Source organism: Dryas octopetala, chromosome 8 (assembly GCF_963921425.1).
Source record: "Dryas octopetala chromosome 8, drDryOcto1.1, whole genome shotgun sequence".
Classification (NCBI taxonomy): Eukaryota; Viridiplantae; Streptophyta; class Magnoliopsida; order Rosales; family Rosaceae; genus Dryas; species Dryas octopetala.
This window is the reverse complement of record NC_141373.1, coordinates 10467143-10491029: the sequence shown is the minus strand read 5'-3', so window position 1 is coordinate 10491029 and position 23887 is coordinate 10467143. Positions and strand designations below refer to the sequence as shown.

Below are 23887 nucleotides of genomic sequence, written 5' to 3'. Positions count from 1 at the left end.
GTGGCAGAACACTTGGCTCAAATTCATGGTAGGAGTTTTGAGTCTTGCCCTTCCCTCCCCTCCCCTGAGCAAAAAAAATAAAAAATAAAATGCCTATTCTGTAGTTTAATACTTCCCCCAAAAACTTATGCAATTTTGGTTTTCATGGGCTTGCAGTCAGTCGGCCTTCAGTTATTGGATTGTGTCTGAATTCAATCTCAATCCATGCATGTAGTTAAAATAAGTAGTTCACCATTAAATCTAAATTTAAAGAACTTCTCTCTCTCTCTCTCTCTCTCTCTCTCTCTCTCTCTCTCTCTCTCTCTCTCTCTCTCTCTCTCTCTCTCTCTATATATATATATAGAGAGAGAGAGAGAGAGAGTATTTATTTCCTGTGAGACTAATTTTCTCTTGGGAGAGTAATTATGTTGCTAAACTATAATAGGTATCATTGATAAAGTGAAATCATGTGTGAATGTGCAATGTTAATTGATAATTTGGTAAAATAATAATATGTTTGGTAAAAAGAATATTACTCTCTCTCTCTCTCTCTCTCTCTCTCTCTCTTAATATATATATATATAGGGATTATAATTTTCAAGCATGTAATTATAGTGTATTAGAATGAGAGTAATCACTTAAAAGATTCAGAGTTTACCGGATTCGTATTAGGAGGAAAAAAGCTAATGAGTTACATAGCCATGAACAAAACAGCTATATACTATATGGCCTTATTTGGAAGATGGGACAGGGGATCAAGTGGACATGTTGCTGAAAATTAGTGTGATATGAGCTGATTTTTTGAGGTTCAGGTTAATTTTTGAACTCAAGATGCAAAGTTCAAGCATCAAAATATGTGATTCATAAAGTACATGCTAACTAACTCATCATCAAGAAGCTTATTAAGTTGCTAAAAGTTCATCAACAAAAATAGTCGTTCATGGCTATAAAGCATTACACACATTTAACAGAACCTAGTCTTCATTCCTCCATCAACATCAATATCATCATCATTATCTTCCATCTGTTCTTCATCATCTATAGCTTTGGCATAAATGACTTAGTACACATAGCCCTTGACGAACATACCCTTCTTTGCCTCCTCTGACTCTCCCTCTCCGGTGTACTTGCCGAGCTGTGCGAGTGAGTTGGCCTTGGCACGGATGAGCAGTGTCTCCTGAGCGGCCTTCACATTCTCTGGCCGGCCTCCCCATGTCTTCAAGCAAGTGTTTTGGAGTGCTCTGGCATAGGAGAACGACACGTGCCATGGGTTTGGTGCTTGGTTCATTGCGTTCAAGTTCAAGGTTGCCTCAACCTCAGATTGTCCACCAGACAAAAACTGCTCAATGACACAATTCCAAGATTAGTACATGATATTATTTTCTTTGCTCGACAACTACGAGACCTCAAAATCTTAAGTTGTTATAAAATGAACCAACAATGTATATCAAGGGAAAATTTTTTATTAGACTTGCCATGATTCCGGGGACGGATGGGGGGATTCTCCTGTGGAGGAGCTTGAGGGTGTAGTCAGCAACCTTTTCAGGGGTGGCTCTTTCCTTGCACTCAGCTCCAGGTGTAACCATGCTTGGCTTGAGGAGGATACCCTCAAACAAGACATTGTTTTCTGCAAGGTAGAAGAAAACCTCAGCCCAAACCTTCTGGGCGACTTCGAAGGTCCTGTCAATGCCATGTTCACCATCAAGCAAGATCTCTGGCTCTACAATTGGGACCAACCCATTGTCCTAAACAATCAAGAAGCATTCTCAATCAGAAACACATCCAAACTAGACACCAAAATACTAACCCTGTTGTCTAATTATAAGCAAATTTGATAGTAACTGATCAATCAATTATGAAAGCAAAACTTGCCAAGTAACAAAATTAGGTGTGACAATTTGTGCCAAGTTGAAACATGAGAATTCGACTAATTGGGTCAACACGAATACGGGCAATAATTGATCATGTCAAAAGGGTTGACATGAACACAATTTACCAAACACTAATCCCATTAACTTGGTATTGTTCTGAAATCGTCGTTTCCAAAATTCTGACCCCTATACAAAATTACTATTGACTGCTAACCAATTAAAGAACACAACATATAACAGTTCAGTTCTCTTACTTGGGCAATGGAGGCATAGCGGGCAAGACCCCATGCTGCTTCCTTTACTGCAAGAGCAGATGGGCCATTGGGAATGCTCACAACAGTACGCCTACATATAAAGTTTGGTTACATTACATGACATTTCATTCTCATTAATTTACTTCATGAAGAGCTACAAACATGAGGAACAATATTTCAGATTCGATCCATACCATTTGGCGAAACGAGCTCCCTGTTGGTAGTAAGCAGCTGTGCGAGAAGCAAGCCCATCAAGACCTTGGCACCATGACTCATCGTTGGAACCAGTTAGGGGCACCAGACCCTGTTGTTATAATTCACCATTTATCAAACACATGCAGTTTTCAACATATTACATATTAATCATATATGCTTTCATTATAAACATGCTTGCAGCTTCTTGCTTACCTTGTCGACTTTGATGCCGGGAACGATGCCTTGCTCAATGAGCACATCTACGATCTTCTTGCCATCAACGGTGGATTGGTAGAGAGTCTCCTCGAAGAGGATGGCGCCGGAGACGTACTGGCCGAGGCCAGGGGCTGTCACAAGGAGGGTACGGTAGGCTTGGCGGTTAGCCTCGGTGTTCTCTAGGCCGATGGAGGCCAGACGCTTACCACAGGTTGCATTTGACTCGTCCATGGCCAAAATTCCACGGCCTGGGGATGCAACGGTTTTCTATATCCAACCAAAACCACACATCATCATTTCCAAGCATTAAAAGCTTCAATCTCATCTATTCATTCCAAAAGTTATGTTATGTTGTCAGAGTATGATTTATACAACTCGTTCAAACAAAAATCCGCGTAATATGATTCAGACTGACAGTACAATAGCATACCTGCCTAACTATTTGACGAAGTAAAATTCTCATAAGATTTTAAGAGCCTCTGTCTCATTTATTAGCATAGCTATATTATGTTATGAGACTGTTATTTACACATATTTAAACAAAAAATCACTTAAAATGATTCATATTAACTGTATAGTAACAAAACATACCTAACTAACTGTATGAAAAAGTAAGATTTCCATAAGATTTTAAGATTTTGTGGGGTAGATGATACTAATGACTTGAACCATTTATATGCTAAGAAAAAAATTTAGACAAGCAGAGAGCAAGACATAAAGGCATATATGCATATGTTTTGTAGATGGTAATTGAAATGTTGTAAAGCAAAACATACAGCGGTCTTGACAAGCTCTTCAGCATAAGAGCCAGCACGAATGGTGAGAGCGGAGGGGGCAGTGGGGTGGCATCTGACAACGGAGGAGACCGAAGGCTGGCGGAGGAGGGTCTGGCCTTTCACCCACTCAGACTTGTCAAGAACTGGAGAAGACTTGAGGAGAGATGCAGATGCCATTGTAGAAACTTGGTTAGCAGTCTACTGAGAGCTAGCTAGAGAGCAGTGTAATATAATCTTATCTCCTCTGCCAAGCTCACTTGGGCTCTTTGCCACAAATGCACTTACTCTCTGTATTTATAATTGTCCTGTGTATTATCAAAGATGTCTAGTTTGAGGCTGTTGTGCTCCGGCCAATGCGGGTTCGCCATTTGGATGATAACACTTGCTGACTTGGCAGCCTGCGTACGTGGTTCAGACATGAGGACTTTTGCTCACCTTGTAAAAAAAACCAACGATATTTCTTTTCTTTCTGTTACTATACAGACAAATGTGTGACGCTTGCAATGTGAAGAGTCCAAAGGAGACTCAGTTCTAAGAGATTCCTCTCCGAAATGGAAAGTAAATATGAGGTTGTTATGACCTCTCTTGCTTGTTTTTTCCCTTCTTACTGACTAATGGCTGTGGTTTAATTGTAGGGTTTGATGAGACAGTGATAGCCACATGGACGGCAGAGAATGTTACACATCAGCTGTTTCATGTGATCGCTCACCATTTCCACGTCAGCTGGCCAATCTAATGGCCCTCACCAACTAGGAGATGAATGGTTGATGTAAATGTAAATGACTGGTTAAGGCCCCTTCGTACTGATTCGCACTAACACAAACCATTCTAGTTCTCGCTTTCAGACACCTTTTGGTAAGATGTTGAGCTAAACGTGCCGTTTTATGTTGCATTAATAAGATTCAACATACCATATGATGATATGAAGGATTCGTCATAACAAATCAATCTTCTGACATACAAAGTAGACTGATGAAAGAAAAGTTCAGTTGGAATCAAGTCTTCCATGAATGAAGAATGTCATCAATCTAAAGCATTCCACAAGTAAACATAATGTGAAGCAAATACAGAGTTTCCAAAACTACATTGGTATATGGTACTTACTGTAATCATGAAAACTTCTATCTTAAAAAACTGTTTTGACTGATCCTATTTAACTCAATTAGGCCCCATCAATGTTTCAGTGAGAGTGTGAAATAACAGGAAGCCAATCGTCAACAGCATAACAAACAAAATAAAAGTCTAATTTATATAAAATGAATTTTTTAACTGGAATTTTGATCCAATGACAGGTCTGCAATCCCAGCAATTAGATCATCAACCGAATCTACTTTCAAATCGTTCCATACATCAGAATAATCAAAAGTTGATGGGAGCGGTTGAGGCAAACTTTCTTCGAGGGCCTTGTTCAACTGCTTAATAAGTTCATCTTCCTCCACCGGGACATCCAATTCCCAAACCCTGAAAATATCCTCACTCGAAGGCTCCATCTCAGATGCCGAAGAACCCATTTTGGCTCCAAATTCTAGGTTTTCGGTCACTCTCAGGTCATCATTGTAACCTGGCAAAAATGGATTTCCCGCAAAAGTTAATGGCTGCAAATTATTAGTATCATCATTGAATGGAGTGTCATCATCTCTTCTTTCTGACTCTTCACTAATAGAAAGAAGATCATTAAGAGCTCTTCTAGGGAAGCGTTCCGTTTCTGCCCCCTCACTGGAAGGAAGTATCTCAAAATCAGTGTCCCCATGAAAACTATCACTTACAAGTGAAGAAGAGCTGACTGATTCAGGCTGAGAATCAAGGATTTCTAGTAAGGCACCTTTCAGAGAATCCCAGTTATCATCCGAAATATCAGATTCTTTAGTCAGGCAGGAATTAACCCAAGAAATATCTTCTGGAGAAAGTACCTCGCCTTTCTGAATAGACTGCATGGAATCTATAGTACGAGAAGAAATAGTGCTTTCCATAAATTCATCTCCAACATCCATAGCTACAAATTTGTGGGAAACAATGTCAGTAGATATAAGTATAAGTCACACTAAATTTTCGCAAATGCAAAACAATTTATGCTGACATGTGAACATATTATGTCAGTATACAAATTCATACTGAATGTTCAAATACCAATTTTCGTTTTCCTGTTCCATTCTGACATGAAAGTTTGCAACCAAAATATACCAAAGGGCAAAAGATAAAAGCTATTAGTGCAAAATACTGAATAAAAACAAGAACGTAGCTGCCGCTCATTTTGGACCACTGTATGTTGGTTAGACATCACCCAAAGCAACCTTTTGGACTATACCCAATACACCTAACATGGCTTCATTCATCATATTTACACATACATGTAATAACCAAAAGTAAATGAAGGCAGTATAATCGGAAATAGAAGTTCATACTAGTGGAATAAACAAGCCCAGCAGATGATAGGAACAGCAAAATGACAATGTATACAAGGGAGTGATTGTACACTCAGGGTGCCTTAGCCAAATATGTTGTTTGAAGTTTTGAACAAGGGTTTGTTTTGTGATCAGTTGAGCTTCAGTTAAATACTCCCTCCAATAAGGTAGGAACTAAATAAACCAAGAAGAGGAGCAATGAAAGAGGATTCAACATTGGTAGAAATTCTAACACCAACAATTAACTCATTCTTTAAAGAACTGTGCAAATTATGTATTGGGGCAAAAGAGATCGAGGTAGAAGTAGAACTATAATTAATCTACCAGAAAATTTCCCCAGCTGTACAACCACATCAGTAAAACAGATTCATCATTGAACAAATCATTACGTGATAACTCACTTATCAAAACTCCACTTACCCCAAGGCAATGTCCCTAACACAATCTTCCTCTTTCTCATAACCTTTTAAAGACTACGACTACAACCCAAGCCACCAATAATACTTTCTAACGAAACAAAGGAGACTAAGGATTTTCAAACATTTTGATAAAACTACTAAACAATACTCTGCTTTATATTAACTACCTTTTCAAATTAAGCAATTTGCAGTCCTCACTCAGCAGGGTGATAAACATCCCATTTATACACAACTAAACACAAACGGAAAAGAGAATTCACTCATTTTTTAGTTCATACAAACTGTTTTGTGCTTTAAAAAAAACAAGCTTGGACGAAAACCCCAAACCCTTTGGGGAAAATTACAGGAATATGAAATTAATTAACGAATAAGAAGAAGAAAACTTGGGGGGCATGAAGCCCTTACCTTCTGCCATTGAAAACCCTAATTTTGAGAAGCGGTAATGAATTGGATTTGGAGGGAGAAGGAGAAAGAAATGTTTGGAAAGGCGAAGATGCGGTCTTTAAGAAACGAATAAGCATTAACCAGCAACGCATCAAGAGGATTTGCTAAATCTTTGTTTGCCAGGTCAGGTGTCGACTAAATATTGAAAAAAAAAAAAAAACATTTAAAATGGGACTTTTAACATTTTTTATCTTCTATAAATTCTAAAAGAATAAGGGGTTTTTTTTTTTTAAGTCCATTTTAGAAATTAGGTTTTTTTTTTTAAGGTCCATTATAAAAAATCAAATCTCAATAAAGTACAATTTTTTTTTGCATCAAGAGAATTGCCCCTTGTTTTTTTTTTTTCGTGTCAGGAGAATCATCATTGTCCAACAATGACATTGTTGGACAGTAACAATTTTCATTGTGTAACAATATAAAAAAAAAAAAACAACTTATATAAATTATTGCCACTGTGCGACAGTAACTAGTTGAATTGCACAAAAAAATATTAAACAATGACAATGATCAAACAGTGGCAATGAGAATGACAGTTTGCCCAGTTTTTTTTATAAAAGAAATCCAATGAAAAAAACATAATGTGAATTTTATTTGTACAAAGTAGACCTATTTATCATTTTAATTTTTTAAATAAATTTAATTATTATTAAGGGTTATAAAATAGATTTTAGGGTAATTTACTTTATATTTTTTAGATGTTGAAATAGTAGAAAACCTATTTCTTTTAGTACGTAAATGTTCATGTTTAGGGTTGGGCTCAAAATAAAATTAGGTCAGCCCATGACTTAAAAAATCCAAATTGAACTTGAGTTGGCACATCGAGCCTTGACCATTTGTACAGGCCTAGGTTGGAGTCATCCTAGTTACACTCCTGCTTATTTGATCCCATGGTCCCCGTAACAAGCTTTAATTTTTTGTTTTTGGGCTGAGATCTCTCACAACATATTTTGTTTAAAGTTAAACCACGCAAAAAGAGAACTCTTTATGAGGAGGGCATGAAAACGGACCCAATTATGAGACCAATTAATCAATATGATCGGTACCAACTAGCAACACAAGCTGTTTTTTGGTGCAATTAAATATTGGTAGGTCACAAATACAATCAATGTATTATGTACCAACGGCTCAAGAAACTGTTGGTCCATTAATACGTACTACAATAGAGACCTCAGTGCCATTCTTTTTTGGAGTAATTGGTGATGAAGTGATGCGTATTTAGGCCTTTGGGTATATGGAGGATAAAGGACGAGAAACCTCTACCATAATATGCAATAACAATATACAAAAAACAAAAAAAAATAAAAAAAGAGAAAAGATCAAAACCAAAGTGTGAGTACGTGATTAATGTTTTTGTTGTTCTTAATGATCGAGCCCCAAACTCTTCAATCATTCTCTCACAAAAGAACAAGACCCGTGTTGTTTTTGTACTTCACGAAACCCATGGGAGTTTTCAGGTGCATGCAGATCGAGAGTCCTTCGATCAAGCACCGCAGTCAAGACAAACCTCTTTCATTGAATTATAAAATTAAGCAAAAACACAAAGAAACAAAAAAACAAATTAAATAAATGAGATAAATAATTGAATTGAATTCTAGGAAGCATTATTTGTGCTTGTTCATGATTATTCTCTTTGTTGCTTTTTATTAACTTTGCCAGTGCACTTCTTTGTTTGATTTTCGATTCCACATGCAGTTTGTCTAGGAACTTAATTACTTGGATTAATTGTCTTAATTTGGAACATGGAATGATAGAAAGATGTAAATCTGAGTTTGGATCTCTAGTATTTATGGATTTTTGTTGAAATTGTGTTTATTTGTGTTCTGACATATATTCGATCGAGTTTCTATTTAATAATATTCTAATATAAATTCTTTAACTATTGAGTCCTAAATCTTGTATATTTAGCCTTAAACACTATACCGATGTTATTTTAGTCATAAGCACAATATTAACATGAAATGGGAGAAATTTGTGTGCCTCTTGGCATATTAAACCCACCGTACAAAAATAGATATACGTATCTATTTGTGGGTGTCAGAAAACAATGATACAAACTTTGAAAAAATTTCTTATAAGAGTGAAAGGATTGATTTCATTTATTTTTTACAGACTCAAAGCCATACATACATTAAATTTTACATATAGAACAAACCCAGCCCCTCTTATTCTCTTTAAAAAGCCACAAGAAATAATTCTAAAAAAAAAAAAAAGGATAAAAAGTCGCAACAAATTTTTGTGACTTCAAAAACCTATAACAGTATAATAAAAATTTCAAACACTAATTACCAAGCCTCTTCTCTCTTGTCTCCCAAGATTAGAGACACTTTCAATTAATTTGTTTCCTTCCCTATGTTTCAAATTCTGATGTGGTTTATGTACAAAAATATTGATCTGTGTTTGAGCTGTATCAAATTTGGGCTAATAAGGATTGGGATTAGCCACAAAGTATGCCAAAACACCAACAAATGGTGCATTAATGTAAGTGGTTGGTTCTGACTTTCTAAAATCAGCACGATCATCCTCATAAACATCATCTTCTCCAGGACCTCCCACTAGGGCTCCAACCAAGACATTAGGGTTAGGGTTTGAGGAGTTGAAGTACACTGAGCCTTCCTTGCAAGCAATGGGTTGGGGATGGTCCTTCACGGATGGTAACGACGATCCACGATGATGAATGCGTTGTGGGAAATGGTCACTATACCCAACCATGTATGACATGTGCATTGGATTGTCACCCAAAATGTAATCAACCTGCTTCTTAGCTATAGCTCGGAGGGTCGTCGGGCTGACATTTACGTTCCCACAGTTGAGAGATTGCGAGGTTCGCGACAAGTAATTGGAGTAAACCAGAAGTAGGAATGTGATGGAAGTTACATGTTGTAGATTGCTGCCTCCGGGCTTGTAAATGAGGCCGCCGGGGGTGTATTCTATGTGGGAGGACGATGACTCGGGTATTAAGGTGCACATGAAGCTCTCAGCCGATGACTTGTAGGACTCAAGACTGTACATCTTGCCTTCTAGGACTTCCTAAAAATGGAGTTTATATATGGTTTTCATAGAGTTAGATTTTATGTACTACATTTCACATCGTACGTTCATATTTTCGATACTGCTTATATTTTAAGATGATGTTGTTTTAGCAATAAAAACAATTATTTTGTCGAAATAATTTAATCTGACCTTGGAGATTAGAACATTTAGGCCAGCATGCTTGTTGTCCCATCCGAATTCGTTTATGTTGTCCTCGGCACCAAGAGTTTTGCCATTGTTTTGTATGTAATCTTGGTAACCACCATCCTGAGTGACCCTACTCAGCCATGCTGCTCCCCATAGCAACTCGTCCTGTCAAACATCAACAAAATTTATACAAATATCCAAATAAGTAAGAGTGCTGATATTTATACCGTCTCAATTAATCATGCATATATGTTGATATTTTGAATGCTACATTAGACTAGTATTAAATTGATGTAGTATAAAAATTTGTTGGGATTGAGAAATTGAGTTTTCATGATAATATTATATTAATCCCTTTTAAAAAATAATATTGATCATATGTATAATTTGGAGTAAAAGTCATGGATTGTGAGGTTGGACTTACTTGGTACCCATCAAAATCACAATAAAATGGGCAGACACCATCTCTAACATTAGAATTGTCACTGTAAGCTCCTCTATAAGTATCAGCCAACTCAAAGGCCTTTCTGGCATTTCTCAACAATGTGTCCGAGTATCCGGGGTCCGAGGACCGGAATGCCATGGATGCCGCCGCTAGAGCAGCTGCTGTCTCCCCGGCGACGTCCGAAGCCGGATTGGGTGAGTCCACGGCATAAACAGTCCTGGCTGTGTCCATGTCTTCTGGTCTTTCCCAGCAGTTGTGGTCTATGATAGGGTCCCCAACCTATTTCATAAGAACATATTAAGTTAATTAAACCCTCACAAAAATTGCTAATTAATAATCATTAATTAGTGGGGTAACTGTATACACGCGCATTCTCTGCGCGTTGGACTTGGGATTTTGAGGATAATTATATTTTGTCCTATCTATGTGGAGCATTAAGCTTGATGAAGGACAGTTGATTATTGTCTCATACTCTCCATGCAAGTCACGGACTTTGAGGTGAAAAAGTTGTACCGACATTATAGTCTATCGTCCACTCATCACATGATTAAGACAATTGGTAATCCTTGGATGATATTTTTTGGAAAAGTTAATTGCTAGAGGTCTAATAATATTCAAAGTTTCATATAGAGAAAACCACAATACTGAAAAAGAGAATTGCAAGTATGTACTATTTTGAGGGTGTGTGGTCTCTTCATCTACCTAGAGGCTAGAGATGTGTTAATTGGTTCTAATAATGGGTAAGTTTCAAAAAATAAATGGGCGAGTTATGAGTAGCTACTAGCTAGAAGTGTTTACCATTCAAAATTAATGACATTAATATTGTGATTATTGACCTTTGGGCGAGTTATGAGTACCTAGAGTTAACTGCAATTACAAAAACAAATACTATAGTTTTAGATTTCAATTGATGTGGTATAGTATTTCATTTAGGCATCTAAAATACCATCATATCATGTCAATAAGAAAACCTTCAAATTGGGGAAACCTAACGTGTAAAGCATAACAAAATAGAGATACTTGATACTTGTGAATAAGAGGAAGCTATATCTTGATGCTGAGTTCACCGATTTCGATAAACTCAAAGGACTGGATTGTACTAAAAACTTGTTTGCTAGGGAGATGCAATGCACACACTTCAGAGGGATCGTCAAAATAAATATAAAATCTTTCCCAACCCTTCAGATTTTCTAGATAAAACTGGGGCCACAGCAGTCGAAAGGGTCAAATATCTGAACCTAATGAGTCACTCACCTAGTCCACACAAGTCACATTTTTCTGTGCAGGAATAAAATTATTCTTATTATCTCAACTCAACTTATCTTATATATCATTTTTCATATTCATCCACTTTTTGATTAAATTTTTTTTATAAAACTAATATATGTATATATTTTACATGCTTATTTCTTTTATATACATGCTATATATCGTGAAAAAACAAAAAATTAAAGATTAAAGGTAAAATATTCAGTTGAAATGATAGAAATAATATTATAGTTAGCAATTCAACAAAAGACATTAACTATTCCCACCCACTCACAACCACTTAAAACACCCTTTTTCCACCTTACCTGCACAAAAATCCTGTTGGGCTGAGACACAGTCTTGAGCAAGTAATCGGTGGCCCAACGAATCGCCACCAGAGCATTTCTGAGCTCACCCCCCGGCATCAACTCCCCAAACTCAATCACACTCCACGCCAGCATTGTGGTCGTGAACGCCATCGGGAAATGGAACTTGACGTTGTCCCCCGCGTCGTAGTACCCGCCCGTCAGGTCCGTGTTGTACGTCCAGCCATCGCTCAGGCCCGAGTCCCCGCGCCACGCTTGGCGCTGGTCGCGCGGAAGCACGCCCGAGCGCTGGCCCTCGAAGAAGAGGATGGCCTTGGACAATGCGTCCTGGTAGTCATGACTTGTTGCACAATTCGGGAGTTCTATAATTAGGAGAAGAACAAAAACAAGAAAATGAGAGAATGAGAACCTCATTTTCTTGTTTTATTTAAGTGGGGTTCGTTTTTTTTTTGGGGGGCTTTAGTAATAGTGTTTTGTGTGAGGTTTGATTTGGTTTGGTATGGTGAGTGATGCATTGTTAATTTATATATGGTGCGATATGGGGGGTTAGTGTCACGGGGAAGGGAGAGAGAGAGAGAGAGAGAGAGAGAGAGAGAGAGAGAGAGAGAGAGAGAGAGAGAGAGAGAGAGAGAGAGAGAGAGAAAACCATAGAGTGTCAGTGAGAGTCACATGCGTTACACAAAAAATGAAACGGGGTTTGATTGATTATGTGTGTGATCAGTGCACAATACTCCTGAATTATGCTCTTTTTTTTTTTTTTTTTTTTTGTGTGGGGACAAAGTGCCAAATTAAAGTGAGACAGTAGTGTTTTTTAGTTATTCCATTTTTCTGTTTTAAGTTTGGGATTAAATTGGGGAATGAGGATTAATTCCTCCAACAAAATTATCATACAAGTGGAGTGAAAGAACTAATTAAAGGTGTGTGTGGTTCACAAAATATAAGTTTTTGTCTTAGAATTCAAGTTTAGTGGATCTTCTTGACTTTTCTTAGATGGTGTAGTTGGGATTTTTGTTTATATTTTTGTAGTATTGTGTTTGTTAAGAATTGTTTGGATAAGTGTAAGTGTAATTGCTTTACATTGAATAAGTGATTATGCAAAATTGAATAGGAATATATTATTAAGTTGCATCCACATCCATATGCATCTAAAAGGTAGGAACAGCAACAATATAAATCATAAAAACAAAACTCTTAACATTTAAATCATCTAATAGGGTCACATTTACAGTATATGGACACATTTACAGTAGTATATGATAGGCCAGCTAATAGGGTCGTTACCTTTTTTCACATGTACAATTGACATGTTATTTGCTCTCACCCACATTTTTTATTCCCAAACCAAAAGAAAAAAAAGTATCTCTAATTCCCAAAATAACATTTCTGATTTCTGATTTCTGATTTCTTTCTGGTAACACACACATAAAGCCAACGAGTACAAAGAGATGCAGAAAAGATTCTTATCTCCTTGTCCAAGGCAGCCAAGAGGGGCGGTGCTTACACTCAATATCATGCGCTTTTAGTGAAACTAGTACTTTGTTAGTTTGTGGAATATGATTTGCTTCAAATGCAACTAAGAATTAATGGCAGTTGAAAAGAAAAGAAAGTGCTTTGGGAATTAGGTTCTGTCTCATTTAGTTCATCCTCAAACTGTTAAACATAAGCAACATGAGAGAGACTTTGATCTGAGTACTGTTTGTCTGGAGATCGAAAATTTTTAACAAGACATGATAACATAAGTTGAACCCGACACAAAGTTTAACGAATTTAAATTGATCATTTATTATTTTGCTTAATTAACTCATATATCACACCCTAATATAAATATTAAATAAGTTGAGTTAGTATCAAATACGAATAACTCAATTTTGACAAGACGTAGCTGTTTAACTACTATTATTATGTCGAAAATGACTTTTTTTATTTCTTAATATGTCTTGTAAGAAGTATTGAATAAATACATAATTTTTTGTATGATTTTATTATTATCAAGTTAAAGTAAATTTTTCTATATCAATATGTACATTACATCACTGGATGTCATGTGCACCTTAGAATGTCACAAGGTGCTCATCTCGAAACCTTGGGATGACTCAAGGTGCACCTTGTGATGCCTTACGTGACCCTTCAAAGTCTCAAGTCAAGACCCACCTTGTGATTTTACTATTATCAAGTTTAAGTAGATTTTTCTGTATCAAGGTGCACATTACACCTCTGAAAATCATGTACACCTCAGAATGTCACAAGGTGTGCATCTCGGAACCTTGGGATGACTTAAGGTGCACCTCGGGATGCCTTATGTGACCCTTCAAAGGCCTCAAGGCCCACTCTGATTTTACTATTATCAAGTTTAAGTAAAATTTTTTGTATCAAAGTACACATTATACCTCTGAATGTCACAAGATGCCTATCTCAAAATCTTGGAATGACTCAAGATCAATGCACTTTGTGATGCCTTACGTGACCCTTCAAAGGCCTCAAGGCCCACCCTGTGATGCCTAAGGTCCATCGTGCGATGCCTCAACATCCACCATGCGATGTTTTTACATCAACAATGTGATGCCTCCTCAAGTCCACTTTGCGATATCTCACCATCCACCTTGCAAATGTCTCAATGTGTACCTTAAAATGAAATGTATAAGTGATAGTCCGTGATATATGTGAGTGTTGCCAAATACTATATGATCAATGGAGAGGTTGGGTAGATGTGAGGTCATTTAATATGATCAATTAAAAGACTCAAGTTTGACACTCGAGCACAAAATGCATGCATATGTGTTTATGTGTTTGTCAGTGTGCGTATATATACATGGATGGATGTAAAGAGCCTTTTATCTTACATTAGCCTTTTATCCTAGGAAGATAATGGTGATATACTGATATGTCCATGGATCAAGCTCATATTGACAATTTGACATACCAAATTAAGAAAGGTATCGTTTGTGACTTTAGTGTACGTGAAGACTCACTTTGCATATGACCAAACTTGAACATAAGAGCTCATTAATGCAAGCATATGTATTGGGTGAACTTTATTCAACTATTACTAGAGAAAATTTATTGGAAAAATTAGAAGAAAAAAAATGGGAAAAATTGATCAGGTTGCCCGAATATTTCTTGGGACTCACTCCCTTAAGACTAGTTTTTATACCCATTAAAGGAAAAAAAGGGTAATTTTCACTTTTCATTTTTCTGTATTCAGTTTTCACAAATGAATACAACCAATTTTATCTGGTTAGCATATATGGTCAATTGGTCATACTACAAAACTAGTGAACATATTTTAACACCTTGCTATTATTAATTATTTCTTTATATATATATATATATATTATTATCAGTGCTTGTAAGCAAAACAACAAAAATAATGATTATACCATGTTTGCACAGATAGATTAGGTGAATGTGATCGTATGGCACGCTAATTGTTGGTGGGAGCAACATTGCCGCCATTACAGATGAATTCAATTCTGAGGCAATCTGTACATCACTAGCAATGATTTTTTATAAACAATTTTCAGTTCTGTTGTACCCTTACTCTTGTGTAGTGTAAAGTGGTCTGCATAGATTGTTATCCATCTGTGATAAGTTAAACAATTAATATACATATTGATATATTTTTTTTCTAGACAATGTGATAACATAATAATATTATATTATTAGACTGATTTAAATGTGAATTGGGTTAACTATTTACTCAATGTTTGGTCTAGATTCATAATAAAACAATAAAATATTATCTTATATGTATGCGCTAAATTTTCGACACTTTATATTCATAATATGTCTTATTGGAATAATTATTATGTGTGATGATAACACTACGTGATATATTGATAGAGTGTTATTTCTACATGTTATTGGCCATATAACTCAAATACGTGCCAGTAAAATTAATGTTATTTTATTAAAGTGTTGGTGGTTAAAATAAAACAAAAAGTGTTGGTCTTTTCCATTTTTTCTTTACAATCAATTTGCTTTGCAAGTGGAATCCGCATGCCGGTCCAATTAATTGCATGTATGTATATATGGGTGAGGGTGGTGCTTGCTTTTCTACAAATGCATTAGGTAACAGTTAGGCTGATGCTTGGATGAGTGAAGTATATAACTGTTATCAGTTGGGGGTAGGAAAAAGTTGATGAATCTTTATGGCACTTTGTTAAAGGGCTTGTGATGGGTGGGTGACTTTGCCATAGATACAACTATACAAGTTAAAGACAGTCCTTTATTTCTAGGATTCTAGCAAGTAGCAACCAAAAAACAGAGAAAAAAAAAATGTTGAAAGAGTCTGTTACGCTAATTAAACTGCTTTTCTACAACCACGTTCCTTCTTACTCAATGCAAAATGAGAAATTCAAGTTTGGGTAACTAAATACATGTTAGTTCCATTGAGTAACACTAGCACTACATGTCCAAGAGCTTAATTTTTGTCATCTCAGTCAAGAGGTTTGAGTTTTGTTCATGTGCAGATTTGCACTTGTTAAAGTAGGCTAGTACAAATTGGGTGTGTAGCTCTAATGATTATAAATATTTACCCCTGTATACAAGGCTCTGAGTTTGAATCACCTATATATATATATATATATATAGGCACACACACAAAATGGACCCCACACTGTGTTTAAATGTGAGAGAAGAGTTGTAAAGGTGGAGTGTAGTTGGATGTGAGTAGTTGGCAGGATGATATAATTCAAGCAAAACAAAACAGTCTCTAAACCTGGACTCTGAAACTAAAGATGATAGTTGTGCCTATGTGCACAAAACAGCTTCCTTCCTACACAAACAAGAAACTAAAAACATAAATTTGCAGGCATCATATCATCAGGCGACACAAACAATTAGCATACAGTTCTTATTTGTAGTTGCCAAAAATTCAGAAATAATCATACTAAGTCAATCAAGATCTAATGCAAAACAATACTCCGCATTAACAGAACCACATCCTACGAGATAAAGTCTCAATCCGACTCCTCATGATCTTAAGTTTCAATCTTCAATCTAAAACCTAAATCAAAACGATTGTTCAAGGCAAAAGGTAAATGCGGTCATATGATCTTCCACCTGTCAGTACCTCCTGGGGTAGCGGTCCATGAATCTGCCAGAAGGGCACTCGTATGCCAGGTGTCCTCGTCCCCCACAGTTGTGACAGATCATCAAGGGGCCCATGCAATCCCTGCTCATATGCCCAAGTTGCTGGCAGTTCCTACATACAATGTCACGGTAACCACTGCTGCGAACTCCACCTCCACCTCCACCTCCACCTCCCCGCTCTCCCAACATGTTGGCTCTGGGGCACTGTCTGGCCACATGCCCAGATACATTGCACAAGTTGCAGATGGGTTCATTCGGGCAATCACGTGCTAGGTGACCCGTCTTCCTACAGTTGTTACATGCCTTCTCATTTGTGCAGTCAGCTGCAATATGACCCTGCTTGTAGCAGTTGTTGCACAACCTCAAGTCCCCAGGTGGCATTGGGGGAGCTGTACAGTCTCTAGCGCGATGTCCAGCCTTACCACAAGTGTGGCAGATGCCTTCGTTTGGGCAGTTACTGGCCATGTGACCAGGTTCCCGGCAGTTCCAACATAGTGACTTTGTGGTACACTCCGAAGCAATGTGCCTAGTGAAATATTTGAATGGCACAATTACAACTATGTCATGATACATATAAGCATCTTTCTTTTTTCTTTTTTAAAGGAAAGAATGAAACAAAGAAACATCTGGATGAGGCAGGTCATCATGAGATAAGAAACCATGCAACCTTATTGAAGCAATGACACAAATAATTTACCCACCATTTTCACCACAAGGTACTGCTACTTTGCTTAAAATGGAAAATATAACATTCTAAATTGTCTAAATAGGTCTAAATCGTGCAAGTCTCTAAATTTTAACTTCTTTCCATCACCAATCTCAAGAGAGAGAGATAATGCTTAAATATTAAAGCAATCCTCACTCCTAACAGTATGGAGACTGGCCTCACAAAATACCAAAAAATTGACACATTGTCACGTATTGATGCCTTGTTATTGGTGGGGACCATGCATATTTTTCTTGAATTTTCGGTTTTTTCTTTTGAATTTATTTTGGTCATACTCTTGAATTACAGTTAAAGGAGGAGGGATTTAAAAGTGTTATTGCTGGCTGCTACTTGTTATTGTCTAATGTGGTACAAGGGAAAACATGGATACAACAGTAGTAGAGGCAGAGGTGACACTGAGGTGGAAACAGAGAAGAATAAGTTTAACCAAGAAAGACAGTAACTAGGGTGGTTGTGAGGCATAAAGTAGTAGCTGTGGTAATGTCAAAAAGGTTATGACAATAGTGGCATTAATGGGGGCAAGCCTGTGGTGTTAAAATTTACTGACACTACTGAATGGTGGCAATAGTTTTTTAACTGTTGAAGATAGAAAAGGAGGGAGGAGTTGGTAAAGAACTTGAGTGGATCTTGATTTTGGAAGTGACAATAATTTCTAGACAGAAAAATGGGGGTATAAACAGAAGTTTAGGAATTATTGGTAAAATTATGATAGAAATAGAACACTTGGTAGCAGAAGCAGAGGCATCTGTCCTGGTAGAGACAGAAGAGGCAGTGTTAAATGCCATAGGCTCAAATTCACATATTCAGGAAATGGATGTTTGGGCTATTAACTAGTCAAAATTTGATTTTCATGGATTTCAACTATCTAGGAAGTCTGGACCCCCAGAAAAGAAATAAACACCAGAATATAATGAATGGCTAATAAAAAAATAATAAAAAGATTATAATGAATGGCAGAATGAGTTTCCATACCCAGGAAGACCACAATTGTGACAAATTGCAACATTAGGGCATTCTCTAGCATAATGGCCCGGTCGTTTGCAGTTCTTGCACAAATTGTCTCGGCTGGCAAAAAAAAATAATAATAATACATTAAGTTCCAAGAAGAAAATAATGGCATTGCAATTTCACAACTTAAATTGTAAACTTCTCATGGTTATCACTTATTAATCATGCAAATTAAAAAGAAAAGGTCATAAAAAAAGTAGAAAATTATTTGGAGGATAACATTGTAATCCATCAACGGAAGCCAAAACATAAACAAAACACTAGAAAACCTGGTGGAACTCAGAGAAAGAGAAAGCAAAACAAGGCACCCCCTCTCTCCCACCAAAAAAAGGGGGGGGGAGGCATGCTATTAAATACTTCAAATACAGATAAGATATCCATAAAAGAAGACCTTTTCTGTGTCAAATTATTTATAAAAAAACAAAAAAACAATTATCCCAGTCAAAACAAACTGGGGGAAGAAAAATGGTTAAATGTCTTACATTATCTCATCAAGAAGAACCAGAGCCATAGTCACATAAAGAAACATGCACAATCACCCTTTCTCACCCAAAAGAAACATGCACAGCCAAAAGTTCAAAACATGAAAGTAAATATACCATGCACACTGAAAGTTTAGAAAAAATTCCCAATGAGTTGCACAAGTATTTAAGGAGTTAACACATGTACTGAGCTAAAAATAATTGAAAATGCAAAAGTTAATATCCATACAACTTTTATGCACCACTAACATAGACAAAGTTACCTCTACAACCAAGATTATTTACACTAAAGTATGTAGTTAAACAATCAATTAGGATTGACTTTTATATTTGAAAACTTACAAAGCTCCAAACAAATGTACAAACGTTATTATCCAGAAGCAACATTATGAAATATCAACTTTAAAAGGTCTTCAAAGGCAATATTCAGGTAGAGGTCTTACTCAACACATACAGTTGATAATAAGATTCCAAACCATCTCCAATGAAATCATGTTGAGAGATTACTTTCTCCTTATACCCACATTTATAAAGACAAGACAAGATATAAAATAATGGACAAAAGCCAGAAAACCTGAAACCCCGACGACCATCTCTCCTGTAAGGTGCATCACGATAGGAAAAGCGATCAGAACGGATCTTACGATCCGTAGGGCTCCTGCTCCTGCTCCTGCTTCGGCTCCTGCTGTCGGAACTCATGTTAAATTTATTCTTATTAACACCTAGCTCCACTGATTTGAGTAAAAAACACCACCACAACCAACACCACACAGCCGCTGCCTCCTCCCTGTCCACATCACAACCACACCCACATTACAACCACACCCAAGATCATATCCATGTGTCAAAACCATACCGACTACTTTCCCTTCATAACAGAAAACACCAAATCCCAACAAAGCACAGAAAATTTTCAACAAGAAATCCATCCCATAAGAATAAAATACCACCACACTCAGAGCCCAGATACCAACTATTTTCCTTCATAACATAAAACACCAAGCACAGAAAAATTTCAACAAGCAATCCATCCCATAAGAATAAAATACCACCACACTCAGAGCCCAGTTACTAAATACCCTGTTTCTCAGCCTCTTCCTTCAAAAGAAAGTCAAGCATCTATTGCAAACAATCAGGCATTCCATTAACTCAAGCCTACATAAACAGACAGACTCTACATAAACTCCAACTTCTTGAAACCATCTAAACAGATGAAATCATTTGAAAGCAGCCTAAAGTAGTAAAACAGGAAAGTTAGAAGAAACAAGTGTGACTGGTTCCTCATTGGACAAATAGGAATGTTTTAAGCTGCAGGTTGGAATAGGAAAGACACTCTCCCACAACTATAGGAGTAAACCAAATTGTAACTCCGGGGAATTTAGAAGGGCCTCTTATTGAAGAGAACCACAAGGACAGCCAGTGAGCTGGCAGCATCTCGCCATTGTGAAAATCTGCAGCCATTACAAAGTCCACCCTGTTCTAATCAGCATCTCGTCATCTAGACGTTAAAATGGACATCAACAGTAAACTTGAAGACTTCAAAGAGCTTATGAAAGTTTCCCATGATTCCAAACAAAACCACAATTAACTTTAGAGTTTTTGAGCCCCTGGAAGGTCAACAACATTTTTTAAAGTATAGGTATGTATAGAATGTTGTGATTTTGACTCGTCGGAGTTTCTAGGAATGGCTGACCGGTCGCCCGAAGTCAGAGAGTCGAGTTTTGGGGAAGATTTTGGGTTTCCTAGTAGGGTACGGTTTTGGAAGACAAAGAGGACTTACACAAGACTTTCTTAGTGTGGGAAAGAGTTCTAAAGGGTTTTCCTTATGTACAAGGGAATAGAATTAGCTAATAGGTGAATTACCTAATTCTATTAGGTTTAGGAATCCATATTGTAAGTGGTAAGCCTATGCTCTATAAATAGGCTACTACAAGTCTCATAGAAAGAGAATAGCTAGAGACTTCAAGGGAAAACTCAAAGGGAGACTCGGGTTAGAGACTTAAGGGTGAGTGACTTCAAGAGAGAGGTTTTTCAAGAGGGAAAAACACAAGAGAGCTATTTGTGCAAGAGAGAAGAGAGCGGCTGAGAGTTGGGTAGTCTAGGGTTTCAATAAGTTCTTGTAATGTTATTCTATACATAGTGCAGCTGTGATTCTCTAAGGATCACACAGGGACGTAGGCAAAGTTAGCCGAACCTTGAGAACAAATCTTGGTGTTCTTTATTGCTTTCTTGTTGCTGTTATTGTGTGTGTTTGCTAATTGTCTAATCCTAGAATACATCAAAGAATAAGGTCACGGGAAAGGGTGTTAATTCACTACATAGAAATAATGCCAGCATAAATCAAGATCCATAGGCCCCTAAATATATAATCAATGTATGATATTGCATGATCAATCTTTCCTTCTTTGCCTATCCATACTCAAGAAGAAAATCCCGTCTTTTAACCCATTTGTAACCACCTCTTTCATCCACTGAACATAAAAGCCTTCATTAAAAAAAAAAACAAAAATATTCCTTCTGCTTTTGTCCTCAAACACACTCTGATGCTTCCAGAATGATCTTGCAACAATATAAAATCATGGTGATGTAAGGAGGTAGAAGTGTCTGATGAAAACTATTAAATGGTTGGAGAAAAGCGCATCATATCTTCCCACGATCAACCAAAAAGATAAAATACAATGGAAATAAATAAAAACAAATGAAAGTGGCAAAGGCAATTGGAAGCTTTGCATGATGCAAATTAGGAGAGGCTTCTACAGGAGAGTGCAGATTTACTTTCAATTCCCAACAATCAGTAAATGATTTGAAATGAAAAGGAACTAATTCCTTTTGATTGTATCAAACGTCTAATAGCGGTAAACATGATTTTCTGGAAAGGGCAGTTTCACTGAAGAAGTTGGGGGTAGGGAGAAGCAGCAAAAGGATGCCCTTGCAATTGAGGATCCACTGGTCAAAAGAAAGGGGAGGTCGTGATGTTAAAGGACAAATCAAAAGATGAATTCCACTTTAAAGAGACACACTATTCTTCTTCTGCCTTCAAAAACAAAGAGTTCTCATTTTTTTTCTCATTAATGAACCAAGAACCACCAGACCATTCTTGAAACAAAGCTATTCTTCTTCCAATCATTCTAACCAATTTAAGGTGGCACTTTGTTAGTATAACTTCTGAATGATTCATGACACAAACAAGTTCACCACACTTTCTGCAATAATTTATTTATGGGTATTGGTCATAAGATTTTCTATAACCTAGCCCCAAGTCTTGGCCTAACCATCTACTGCTTGTCCATCAATTCCCACTTTCTAAGAGAATGCATATTCAATTGTCACTCTCAGGCAAGTGCACGTATATTTGAATTCACACAATATATCATAAAAGAAAGCTATAATATGGCTATAGCTTCAGAAATGTAAGGTTTACGCGAGCATTTTTGAAGTATAATTCCCACTTTCTAAGAGTATGCATATTCAATTGTCACTCTCAGGCAAGTGCAAATACGTATATTTGAATTCACACAATACATCGTAAAAGAAAGCTATAATATGGCTATAACTTCAGAAATGTAAGGTTTAAGCGAGCATTTTTGAAGTATACTCTTGGTATTGTACTACTATAACGATGAAACCCTTAAAAATCAAATCAAGCACTCCCAGATTCAAAACACAGGAAATCAACAGCTCAAAGAAACCAAATTCAGAAAAAAGAAAAATTACGCATCAAACCCAAAAAATAAACTACACTCCAGTTTATTACATTGAACAAGATTAGCCATAATAACCCTAGAAATCGTAAATGAGAGAGAAGGTGCAGTGAAAGAGAAGAATGAACCTGAGCCAAAGGGCTATACGAATGGCCGGTGCTACCGTGACTTCGAGAGCTGAAAGAAAGTACAGAAATTCACGGACCGAGAGAGAGAGAGAGAGAGAGAGAGAGAGAGAGAGAGAGAGAGAGAGAGAGCACTTCGAGACTGCGATTCGTGGGCGCAGAGCTGCTGAGTATTGATTGTACTTGTAGAGCACGCGCCTCGAGTCGTCTTTCGTTATAAGAGTTGAGCTGCTATGTGGCCCGACTACAGTTTATGTGCTCACCTTGGAAGCCCAATCTTCCTATTGGGCCCAAAATGACTTGGCTCGCTGTTTGGGGATCGCGAAGGGTGATTTTTTACCTTCAAATTTCTCACATCCATATTTGTTCGAGAAAGACTTGCCTATCACGGGGCGTAATAGGAGAGGTGGCCCTCCCTCCCAATCTCTATCTTTGTCTTTGTCTCTCTTCCCCTCCCCCACTCTCTATCTTCTCTTTTTCTCATTTTTGTCCATGTCTATCTCTTGGGAGAGATGCCATATCCCCTATTACGGGAACATGCAAGTTTTTTTTTTTTTTTTTTTCAGCCTTTCGGGTTACTTTCCGTTTAATATCCCGTTTGCTTTAAATTTCAATTTATAATTTAATACTATCTGTTTATAGTTAAGAAATATCAAACTTAACTTTTAGAGCAAATTACTCTAAAGTTCATTTTACATCCTTTAATGATAAACAAACTCACCTAAAAGGTTGCAATCAAGGAGTAAAATTTCGGTTTCGAGGAAATTTTCGATGGAAATTTCGACGGAAATTTTCGTGGAAATTTCGATTAAAATTTCGATTTCGACAAAATTAGACAAAAACGACGGAAATTGTTATCAAAATACGGAAATTTTGAATGAAACTTGACCATATGTTTATTTAACATATTATCTACTATACTAATAAAAAAACATTGAAGAAACCAAATTATATAATAGGTTTCATGTGATATAATACGCGTTGGAGGCAAATACTGTTAA

At 36.9% G+C, this 23887-nt stretch overlaps 4 protein-coding genes across 4 annotated transcripts; all 4 read right to left on the bottom strand.

Moving 5' to 3' along the window:
* Window positions 1-818: 818 nt before the first annotated feature.
* LOC147277098 (fructose-bisphosphate aldolase 1, chloroplastic) lies at window positions 819-3566 on the bottom strand. Its single transcript, XM_086255414.1, has 6 exons — window positions 3292-3566; window positions 2513-2782; window positions 2299-2408; window positions 2105-2195; window positions 1455-1724; window positions 819-1318 (listed from the first exon to the last, which is right to left on the bottom strand). The coding sequence occupies exons 1-6, from the start codon at window positions 3466-3468 to the stop codon at window positions 1040-1042; spliced, it is 1197 nt and encodes a 398-aa protein (XP_086111540.1). The 5' UTR covers window positions 3469-3566; the 3' UTR covers window positions 819-1039.
* Window positions 3567-4516: 950 nt separating this feature from the next.
* On the bottom strand, window positions 4517-6672 carry LOC147277097 (uncharacterized). Its single transcript, XM_086255099.1, has 2 exons — window positions 6518-6672; window positions 4517-5284 (listed from the first exon to the last, which is right to left on the bottom strand). The coding sequence occupies exons 1-2, from the start codon at window positions 6525-6527 to the stop codon at window positions 4557-4559; spliced, it is 738 nt and encodes a 245-aa protein (XP_086111225.1). The 5' UTR covers window positions 6528-6672; the 3' UTR covers window positions 4517-4556.
* Window positions 6673-8665: 1993 nt separating this feature from the next.
* On the bottom strand, window positions 8666-12260 carry LOC147277096 (endoglucanase 24-like). Its single transcript, XM_086255778.1, has 4 exons — window positions 11753-12260; window positions 10158-10457; window positions 9737-9898; window positions 8666-9583 (listed from the first exon to the last, which is right to left on the bottom strand). The coding sequence occupies exons 1-4, from the start codon at window positions 12164-12166 to the stop codon at window positions 8975-8977; spliced, it is 1485 nt and encodes a 494-aa protein (XP_086111904.1). The 5' UTR covers window positions 12167-12260; the 3' UTR covers window positions 8666-8974.
* A 4280-nt stretch (window positions 12261-16540) lies between these two features.
* On the bottom strand, window positions 16541-23049 carry LOC147277095 (zinc knuckle (CCHC-type) family protein). Its single transcript, XM_086255036.1, has 4 exons — window positions 22890-23049; window positions 19635-19847; window positions 18543-18635; window positions 16541-17369 (listed from the first exon to the last, which is right to left on the bottom strand). The coding sequence occupies exons 2-4, from the start codon at window positions 19757-19759 to the stop codon at window positions 16817-16819; spliced, it is 771 nt and encodes a 256-aa protein (XP_086111162.1). The 5' UTR covers window positions 19760-19847; window positions 22890-23049; the 3' UTR covers window positions 16541-16816.
* Window positions 23050-23887: the final 838 nt, after the last annotated feature.

Excerpts from the sequence above, each read along its gene's own strand:
- LOC147277098 (XM_086255414.1), bottom strand. The coding sequence starts at position 3,468 with ATGGCATCTGCATCTCTCCTCAAGTCTTCTCCAGTTCTTGACAAGTCT. Across the intron at positions 2,783-3,291 it reads AAGAGCTTGTCAAGACCGCT|AAAACCGTTGCATCCCCAGG; the intron begins GTATGTTTTGCT and ends GGTTGGATATAG. Across the intron at positions 2,196-2,298 it reads GGAGCTCGTTTCGCCAAATG|GCGTACTGTTGTGAGCATTC; the intron begins GTATGGATCGAA and ends CTTTATATGTAG.
- LOC147277095 (XM_086255036.1), bottom strand. The coding sequence starts at position 19,759 with ATGAGTTCCGACAGCAGGAGCCGAAGCAGGAGCAGGAGCAGGAGCCCT. Across the intron at positions 18,636-19,634 it reads GATGGTCGTCGGGGTTTCAG|CCGAGACAATTTGTGCAAGA; the intron begins GTTTTCTGGCTT and ends TTTTTTTGCCAG. Across the intron at positions 17,370-18,542 it reads CACAATTGTGGTCTTCCTGG|GCACATTGCTTCGGAGTGTA; the intron begins GTATGGAAACTC and ends ATATTTCACTAG.
- LOC147277096 (XM_086255778.1), bottom strand. The coding sequence starts at position 12,166 with ATGAGGTTCTCATTCTCTCATTTTCTTGTTTTTGTTCTTCTCCTAATT. Across the intron at positions 10,458-11,752 it reads CCAACAGGATTTTTGTGCAG|GTTGGGGACCCTATCATAGA; the intron begins GTAAGGTGGAAA and ends CTTATGAAATAG. Across the intron at positions 9,899-10,157 it reads GTGATTTTGATGGGTACCAA|GACGAGTTGCTATGGGGAGC; the intron begins GTAAGTCCAACC and ends GATGTTTGACAG.